The sequence below is a fragment of the Medicago sativa genome, chromosome 1 (assembly GCF_051527215.1).
Source record: "Medicago sativa cultivar Bolivia chromosome 1, Bolivia_mono, whole genome shotgun sequence".
In the NCBI taxonomy this organism is placed as follows: Eukaryota; Viridiplantae; Streptophyta; class Magnoliopsida; order Fabales; family Fabaceae; genus Medicago; species Medicago sativa.
In genome coordinates this window covers 30,916,791-30,927,085 of record NC_140749.1, presented here as the reverse complement: position 1 = coordinate 30,927,085, position 10,295 = coordinate 30,916,791, and the positions used below count along the sequence as shown (strand labels likewise).

Below are 10,295 nucleotides of genomic sequence, written 5' to 3'. Positions count from 1 at the left end.
GTTGAAGACAAGGTAGCAACTCTGGAGCATGTGACAACTGAAGAACAACTGGTTGACATCTTCATAAAAGCCTTAGATGTCAAACAATTTGAGAAACTAAGAAGCAAGCTGGGTATTTGCATCCATGAGGAATTATAGCAACCAATGTTCAGAGTGTCAGGTACTTTTAACTATAATTTATGCTTTTATCAACTCTTAATTTGGCATATTTTATGACTAAAAAGAGGGAGTATATATATCCATGCTGTATGATGTATGTTTCCTGACTATATGCCTACTGATGTTGAGACATCTGATTCTGGTTTTTCGGTGATTTTGGTTTTCTGGTATTCTTGTTTGTTTGTTTTAATTTTTTTTTGCTAGTATGCATGTATTCAGGGGAAGTAATAGTTATGCTGTTTGCGCTCCTTGAGGGGGAGTAAATTTCTGTGTCCCTGAATGTTTCTGTGGATGTTGGAACATCCTGCCTGTTTGAGCTACTGAATATTGTCTAGGAATTTATTTTTCCTATGTTTCTCTGAGTAGCGTGTTGTGACAGTTGACTGTCTAGGATGTTACATGAATTTATTTTTCCTTGTATGTCCTCTGCTGCAAGACTCCGATTCTCTTTGGTGATACCTACTAGTTCTCTTGTCTGCATATTTCCATGTGATAATTGTTTTGTGAAAATACTGGAAGCAGAATCTGAGACCTGTAATATACTTCTTCTATGTCCTGAAGATTATGTGTGATGACTGAAGAACTGTATTTTGGTATCTATTGATAATCTGAGAATGTGAACCTTTCTTCAAGGTAGATTTTATTTGTGAAGATTGAAGGAAAGGTTGCGTGCGTTATCTCTCTATTTTAATTGGATTGGCCTTAATTTGTTTTAGCCAAAAATTTGCCAAAGGGGGAGATTGTTGGATATTTGTATGTTGGCTTCACTTTTGCCTAAAACAAATGTTCACTTCAAATGTGGAATACAATGTTCCAACATCCAGGCTTGGTATGTACGTTCTGTGCCCTGCCTATGTTTACGCACGCGTTTGCTTGATTGAAGGAATCCACGTCAGCATGAGTTGGTCAAAACCGTGTGCAGTTATGAGAAGATCAGAACGATGTGATTTCCTAAGGGAATGGTAATGACTTAGGAAAGTTTTTTAAGGTGATGATAATGTGACTTTTAATGTGCCTACTTTTTAGGAGTTTCCTTATCCGGCCATGTTGATTGAGTAATGAGTCACCGGTGTGATCTGAAGCCTGATTGAGTTGATGACGCGCCTTGCTTCAGTATATAAAGGAGGCTGCAAGACCTGAAGAATTATTCAAGACATCATTTTCAGAAATATAGTTTATCTAGGTTTTGAGTCACTTGTTTGTGAGCCTTTCGTATATCATCTTGATGCATGTTTAGGACTGTATTTTGAGTTGTAAATTGTGCACTACTCCGAAGCTTTTAAGCAAGGAGTTAGGTAGTCTGTGAACTGCATCGAAGCTTTTAAGCAAGGTTGCATGTTGTTATGTTCTGAAGGTAACTTCATTTTAATTGAGTCTGTAATTTGGGAATCACAGGGGTTTGTGATCAGTTGTAAGGGAGTGAGATGGGATCTCAGATCTAGGAGTTCCTAGGTTGAAATATTGTTGGGGTAGGTCCTAGGTCATAAGTGCAAACGTGGTTTGCTGAGAGCTTTTGAATACGGACTGCACTAGTGGATTTCCTTCCTGGCTTGGTAGCCCCCAGAGTAGGTGACGTTGCACCGAACTGGGTTAACAATTTCTCTGTTCCTCTTTTCTTTCTTGTCTTTTATTTTGTTTCATTATGTTGGTTAGCTTAATGTTCTAAACATCGTATACAACATCTGTTTTCTGTGTTTCATGTTGAAACATCTTAAGTCTAACGTGCCAGAATTTCACACCTAAATTCATATATATATATATATATATATATATATATATATATATATATATATATATATATGTATATATTGAACTTTCATATTGTAACAGACTATACCTATATTTTTCATTTGTTGTGGGGGTCATTGCAATTTGCAATGACCCCACAACAAATATAATATAATTTTTGTTTAATAGGAGGATATAATATACATTCTTATTTTTTTGAATGACATCAATAATAAAAAAAACCTATAGAAACTAGCGAATAGTCGGACACTAATGTGTCTGTCTATTTTCTTTTCCACCACATTTAATTGAATACTTAAAGAGATATCAATTTCGACATGTACTATGATCAAATAATTTTGGTTAATAATGTCGGTCAACTTGACAGTGACAAGAGGAAGCTATAAGGGGTGAATAGCTTTTTATGATTAAAAGATTTGCGAAAGCTGGTTTGAAAATTCTCTTTTAAAAATGCACGACTATTTTAATTCGTGCACAAAGAACTAATGATAAGAGTTATAAAATGTGGGAACTACAATTCAAGTTTGAATGAGATATTCAACTATGAGTTGTAATGTAATCAAATCAATTAAATTTAATACACTTTACAATGCACAAAACCTATGATTATTTCAAACAAAACTTATTGTTAAACACAAAATCACTACACAAGAGATTAATAACTTTGATATATGAAAATGATTATTGACAAGTTAATTTCCAAGATGTAATGTGATTGAATTGAATGTGTATTGATCTCAATCAATGATCTATTGAGATTAGGTTTATGCAAAATGATCAATCACAATCACGTGGTAACCAATCTAATCAATAAACATCATATATCAAAGTAAATTGCTGAAATTAAAAGGATAAGAGAAAGAAGAACATCGGAATTATAGCGGTTCCCCCTTTTCGTCCTCACTAGGGGTACATCATCTCTTTGTAGAAGAAAACATCTCTTCTACGTACTTCCACTATAACGTTTAAAATGTTTACAAGAGTATGATTACAAATATTTTTATGATTCCTTATCTTATACGCTAAGCAATCACACTAAGAATCCAATCTTCAAGTTCTCTTGAAATCGGACAATGGATAAGGTCTTCGAATCTCAAAGCTTGCATGCAATCCTTCGATCTTCTACTATGAGAAACCTTCTTTGCTATGCCTCCGCTTCTTTGGAGGTGAAAAGTACCCACTTTTCCTTTAGATCCTTGATGCTCCACCAAGATCCTTAAAAGAAACCAAACTTACAATTTTCCTACAACATCCCAACAATCTAGATCTCAAATCCTACAAGAGTTCTTGAAAAAAGTGTGTAATATGAAGAAGAATGTAGAAAGAGAGAGGTTGGAGACTTTAGAGTATTTTTGAAAATTGATTCTATGAATGAGAGATTGAGTGGTTAGAAGTATATATAGGCAAGTGAGATAGGAGTGAGTTGGGCTCAAGAAATAACTAAAAAACTGTGTTCGAATCGAATCAAGTAATGCTTGAGTCAATTCAATAGTGCAAAAAGTACAGCTTGGGTTGACATGAAGATTGAGTCGAAGGGCAAGAACAACGAATCAATTCAAGGAATTTTAGAATTAAGATTGAATCAAATCATAACCTTATAAGAAAAGGTTTGAATCAATTCAAGGTTTTTAGAAGTGAAATGATACGATTCAAGGAACCTTAATACGAATCAACAAACACAAGTCAGAAACAAGAAGGAATGTGTGAATCGATTCAACTTCTGCAAATGAGACATTTGAATTGAATTAACAATTTTGCTGAAGACATCCGAGACCATAAGTTTTTTGATTCAAATTTTCTAAGGCAAATATTGAATCGAACCAAAGTATTATAAACAATTTTTTTTTTAGAAAACTTGGATACTTTCATAAGACATAATCATAGACAATTTGAGATAGCGACTAACTAGGGTGCTTTCACAATTTCAACCAAGCAATTAAACAAGAACAAAACATCAACTTAATAACTAGAGTTGAAACCACATATTCCTCATTTATTCTCACTTTAAGATGTGAATTTATAGTAACAACGCTACTTGACAAAAAAAGAGACGAAATAGATACAAATATGGATATACTAAACGAGGGTTTCCGATTAGTTTTTTTAGGCTTAATAGCACTTTTGGCCCCCTATGTTTGCAAAAGTTGTGATTTTGGCCCCCTATGTTTAAAAACTACAAAAACGCCCCTTATGTATTGGTTTCTTTGCACTTTTGGCCCCCATGGTCAATTTTGACCTGGTCCACGCTGACATGGCACCCACATCACTTATGTGAGGTGCCACGTGGAATTTAATTTTTTTTTTATTTTTTTAATTCATTTTCGTTTTTTTCCATTTTTTTTGTTTTGAAAAAATTAAAAAAAAATCAGAAAAGAGAGGTTCAGACGGCACCACCAATATTCATCCCCATCCCCACCACCAACAACAAGAATCATCCTCACCTTCAAATTCTCATTATCAGCAGCAACTTGTGGTCCCTTTTGATGGAAGGCCATCACCTTTCATTATGAGCTCCATCTCAAATATTCAACCTTCTTCTAACTCTTCTCCCTCCAATTCTTCTTCTTCTTCTTCAGCTCCAGCTACTGCTTCTGCACCCACTCAACACCTCATTGATGCTTCCATGGCAATTGCCACCAGATCTGAACCTCCTCTTCCAGATGTATCCGACAACAACAACAACAACCAAATTCAACCATTTTCTTCAACTTCAACCGCCGTCACCGCGGTTGCAAATCCTCCAAAACGATCCACGAAGGACAGGCACACAAAAGTTGACGGCCGTGGCCGGAGAATTCGAATGCCAGCGACATGCGCAACAAGAGTTTTCCAGTTGACCAGAGAATTAGGCCACAAATCCGATGGTGAAACAATTAAATGGCTTCTTCAACAAGCGAAGCCGGCGATTTCTCAACGCTCAACGTCTCACTTCGTAGCAGCGGCTCTACACTCTCTGCGCCGTCGTCGAAATCAGCTCCTCTCAGTTTTCATAGCGCGCTTGCACTGGCTCATCATCTTTACGAAGAAGCTGCGTACCAACACGCGCCTTTGTTAGGGTTTCATCCTCATCAACACCACCAACAACAGCAACAACAACAACAGCTTATGAACGCTGATCAAATTGGTGAAGCACTTTCAAACGAGAATTACATGAGAAAACGGTATAGAGAAGATCTTTTCAAAGATGATAACAACAATCAAAATGAAAGTGGCGGTGATGGTGATGGTTCTTCTTCTCCCAAAAGTTTCAAAACAAATCATCAACAACAGGATCTTTTCTGATCTTTTTTTTAATTTTTTCAAAACAAAAAAAATGGAAAAAAACTAAAATGAATTAAAAAAATAAAAAATAAATTAAATTCCACGTGGCACCTCACATAAGTGATGTGGGTGCCATGTCAGCGTGGACTAGGTCAAAATTGACCATGGGGGCCAAAAGTGCAAAGAAATCAATACATAAGGGGCGGTTTTGTAGTTTTTAAACATAGGGGGCCAAAATATCAACTTTTGCAAACATAGGGGACCAAAAGTGCTATTAAGCCTTTTTTTACTGTGGTTTATTTTATTATTTATAATTAATGTTTATATTATACTTTTTATGTTATAAAGGTTTATATTATACTTTTTATCACGACAATCAATACATAAGGGGCGGTTTTGTAGTTTTTAAACATAGGGGGCCAAAATATCAACTTTTGCAAACATAGGGGACCAAAAGTGCTATTAAGCCTTTTTTTACTGTGGTTTATTTTATTATTTATAATTAATGTTTATATTATACTTTTTTTACTGTGGGTAAAAAATCGGGGTTGGTTTGGGTGGGTACCCATCAGGACAATCCACTAGACTTATATTTTATCACGAATTAGGTTGTAAAAAATTGTGAAAAAATAATCCCATCTTTTTGGGTTGGGTTAATTGACCATCGAACTTCAGGTTGACCCATTAAAAATATAAAAACAATTTTAAGAAATAATTTTGAACTAACATCTTTTAAAAATAAATGGTTTAAACTTAAAAAAAAAATCCCAAATCCCTAGGCATGGCAACAAAACCCGTGCCCATGGGTACCCACCCAAACCAACCCCGATTTGACGGGTTTTCCCCGATTTGACTGGGTTTGGGTATGAGTTTGAGTTTTCCCCGATTTCATAATACGGGTACGGGACGGGTAATGGGGATATATGTACCCACCCCGAACTCATACCCAAACCCTACCCAAATGTAGAAATGTCATGTTTTTGTTTTTGTTGAAGGGGTTGATGATGCTATGTCATGTTATTTGGTTTGATAACTATCATGATATAAGATCTTTCATTGATGGTTAAAGGAGCAACCGAATTATTGGGTAAGGAAATGTTAAAATGAGCGCAAATTATTGGATAATGCATCACAATATTACCATTGAAGCTCAAAAAAACTCTTTTTTTATTAAAAAAATTTATTCCCTACTGGGACGGGGATGGGGTGGGAATACCCGAACCCATTGGGGATGAGATTCAATTTCTCATCCCCGTTGAGTATGTGTAGGGTAACAGTAAGTATATGGAAGTAGGGGATGGGGATGGGGAAGGCAAAATCCGTCCCCACCTTGCCCCATTGCCATGCCTACAAATCCCTCTTTTATTCTCTCACTTAGTGATTGATCTTGTACGTGTGACTCTTAATTTTTCTATTGAGAGAGAGAGAGAGAGAGAGAGAGAGAGAGAGAGAGAGAGAGAGAGAGAGTGTGTGTGTGTGTGTGTGTGTGTGTTATGGAAGCTAAAGAATTTAGAAAAATGAAGGTTTAGAGACAAAACAACTTGGGGGGAACTCTTTCTCAAGTTCCAAACCCATGTCAAGGATTGAAAATACATGAAGAATGAAGAAAACAAGGAAATATCTTTGGTCCATGTGATCCACGTATGGCAAAGCCTGCATAACACATTCTCCCTGTTCAACCTAAGCATGATTCAATAATTTCATGAACTGTTCATCTGACTGAGGAATCAAGAGCAACCATTGGAGAATCACCACAATAGTGTTTAACTCTTAGAATTGACCTTAAATTCTTCTCCATAATCATTTTTCAAAGAGACAACTCCAGTGGGAGATACTTGTGTAACTACAATAGGTCTAGACCATTTAGATTTAAGCTTTCCTGAAAAAAAGTTTTAATCTGGAATTAAAAAGTAAAACTTTCTCTCCCACCTCGAGCTCTCTTTTATGAATTCTGGCATCATGCCACTTCTTAACCTTGGACTTGTAAATCTGTGTTTTCATACACATACATACATAATTTTTTTGTTCTTTTTAAATATAATCCTACATATTAATTCTAATCATTTATTTGTTTTTCAGTTTTATCCATCATTAAATTTCAGTTTAAATTATAGGTTTTATCAAATTTAATAGATAATTCTCAATGAAGGTTGACTCAGTTGGTAAGGAGTTGAGTCACGCGTAAGATCGTGTGTTCAATTGCTGTTGTTGATGTGAATACAATTTTGGCAATAGCTATGTAAACACTCTTTGAGTGCTTTGCAATCTGTCAAGACCCCCGTGACCATCCGGAGCTCACCTAAACTTTTTGTAACCAATTTTTTAATAGATAATTCATTTTTTAAATCATAAATTGATAGAGAATTTTTTTTAATAATTATTTAATTAAAATTAAGTTATTTATTTTAATCATTTTTATATATTAGGAAATATTTTTTTTTCTTATATTTGCCCGTTCTATTCATTCTAAACACACACTCTTGATTATTATTTCAGCTTACACAATTAGAATTGATTTATTTTATATTTTAGGTAGATGTTAATAATTCATTTAATAAATTGTGGGTTATAATATGAGTATTTTTTATATTTTATTTCAGAACTCTTGATATATAAATTTTAAATGACTATATTATACCTAACTCAAATAGTAATATTTCTTCTTCTTAAAAAAAAACTCAAATAATATAATAATATTATATGTATAACCGGGCAATGCAGGAAAAATATGCTAACTTGATTTAAATTTCAGAACCAAATTATATTTGACTTTAAAATATAAATTAGGGTTAAGATTAGATATAATTTGATTTTAATACCATTCAAAAAAATATATATTATACAAGATCTTTTTTTGACGAAAAAATTATACAAACTTGAAGTAAAGATTTAATTTTTTATTAGTATCAGAACAAAAATATTTATTTTTCGTATCTTTAAGGAAATCTTTTGGGTCAGTGTAAATTGAGATATCTCTATATATAATAGATATTATTACTTCAAAAGATCACAGTATAGATTTTCCTTGAATTGTTCAGTATAATTTGAAGCGAGAATACTCTTCTTCAAGCTTATCGACTTTACGATTCCAAAATTTCTTATTTTGTAACAATGGCCCTCAATTCTTCTTCCAATAAGGTTATCGCACCCACTGATGATGAACTTCTACAACAATTCCTCTACAATAAAATTCATAACAAACCTTTGGCCAATAATATCACCATTCTTGAATACGATTTGTTCGGCACCGCAAAGAATCCATGGGAGATTTGGGAAGAGTTTGGAGCTTCTCACTCATATCGTGGAAAAGACCTATACTTCTTTACAACCTTAAAGAAGAAATCTGCTACTAGCTCACGCGTAGTTCGCACTATTGGACTTGGTAGATGGGAAGGTGAAGACGCTGGGAAAAATATATTCAGCAAAGACAAGAACCAAATCCTCGGCATGAAAAAACGTTTTCGCTTTGAGAAGAGTGACACTTCCCAAGATGGTGGATGGATCTTGCATGAATATAGCCTCCACAATTCTTTGATAAGCAATCCTTTGGTAAGCCCTAGGTTCCAAGATTTGTAGCCCTAGTTTTTTTGCAAATATACAATATAGATTTTTTCTTGGGTATTTATGATTTGATTTTGTATCTGGTTTCTTGCAGGCCAATAATTATGTTCTATGCAGATTTAGAAAGAATTGCACTGACTTACCTGTAAGCAAAAATATTGTTGCACAAGATAAACCAAGAATGACAATCGTTCCTGGACCTGCCGCAATCACTGTACTTGTAAGTTACTGAACCTGCAAGAATGTGTTTCTTTATGATATTGTTGTTTCTTTATAAGGACTTATTGTTGTCTTTCCAGTAAAAAGATTAGATTTTATCTTCTTTCTAGCTTCTTTCCCGTAAAACACTGTTTAGGGTTTGTTTTACTTCTAACCTTTTTATCTTCTTGAAATATTGCTTAAAGATCGCCTAATCAATTAAGCATGTGATTTATTTAATAGATTTTAGATTTTGATGCAAATTATTTCTTTGGAAAATTCTCACATAAGTTTTGATTGATTTGATCATAAACGAAATCAATTTCCTATTTTAATGATTTACTACTCATAATTTATTTATATAACAATTTTCTTTTATATAATAATCATTCAAGTAATTTTTTTTTAACATTGTTCTTTTTCATTTGGATTTGTAGGGCAAGAGAAAATATATAATCTATGAAGAACCAACAAAAGAATCAAACTGTCCTGTGGTTAATACAAAGTCTCAACGTAAGGAAAAAGAAAAATATGTGGAATGGCCAAAAGAGAACTTTGTTCTTGCACTCGAAGCACCCACCAAATCTGTAAGTGCTACATATATTTACATTTTTTAATTATTGTGCTTATTTTGTTCTTTTTTTAGTATTTTTATTTTGTTGTTATATATTTTATTTATTAACAATTGATCGTATGTAATACATTTTTTTAGAGACACTCTATTTGAAATTAATACAATGATTTTTTTTTTTTAATTTTTTTATAAATTACTATTGTTAAGACTCTGATTTTTATAAATTACTGCTCGTTAAGTCACTTCTATGCAAATCACTTCACATTTTAATTGTGCTGATAATTCAATTCCTTATTATTGTGCTCTTTCATTCTCATATTATAGGAGTACAATAATGTTTGGTTGGGGGAAGATATTGACCAAAATCCAAGTAATCAACTTAACAATGGAAAAAACAAGATTGAAGTAGATGGCGATGAAGATGATGATGCTAGTATGTCTTGGCCTGAGTTGTTTTCGTTGCAGCTGAGAGAGATGTGTGAAGGATGCTTGATCGAAGAGGAAGATGTTCCAATGATTTCCAATCCATTTTATAAGGACTTATTGTTGGAAAATATTAATATAAATTAAGTAGTAGCAAATATTGCTAATTTACTCTAGTTGTATAAGGTAGATAGGAGGAAAAGTTATTTGTATTTGTTGGATACATGACACACAAAGTTCATGTTCAACCATCAATTGTTTATCCTTCTAAATTTTACCTTATTCATTTATTTTCCTCTGGTTGTTAACAATAGTCTAAATTGCTAAAAATGTCAACTATTCTTTCTATGAAAAATTCCAATACAAATTG

At 33.5% G+C, this 10,295-nt stretch overlaps 1 protein-coding gene and 1 pseudogene across 1 annotated transcript; both read left to right on the top strand.

The window, feature by feature from the left end:
* Nucleotides 1–4,270: 4,270 nt before the first annotated feature.
* Nucleotides 4,271–5,205, top strand: LOC146954230 (transcription factor TCP8-like; annotated as a pseudogene).
* Nucleotides 5,206–8,213: 3,008 nt separating this feature from the next.
* LOC146954229 (uncharacterized) lies at nucleotides 8,214–10,072 on the top strand. Its single transcript, XM_085715361.1, has 4 exons — nucleotides 8,214–8,718; nucleotides 8,825–8,950; nucleotides 9,366–9,515; nucleotides 9,827–10,072. The coding sequence occupies exons 1-4, from the start codon at nucleotides 8,281–8,283 to the stop codon at nucleotides 10,070–10,072; spliced, it is 960 nt and encodes a 319-aa protein (XP_085571487.1). The 5' UTR covers nucleotides 8,214–8,280.
* The last annotated feature ends 223 nt before the right edge of the window (nucleotides 10,073–10,295 follow it).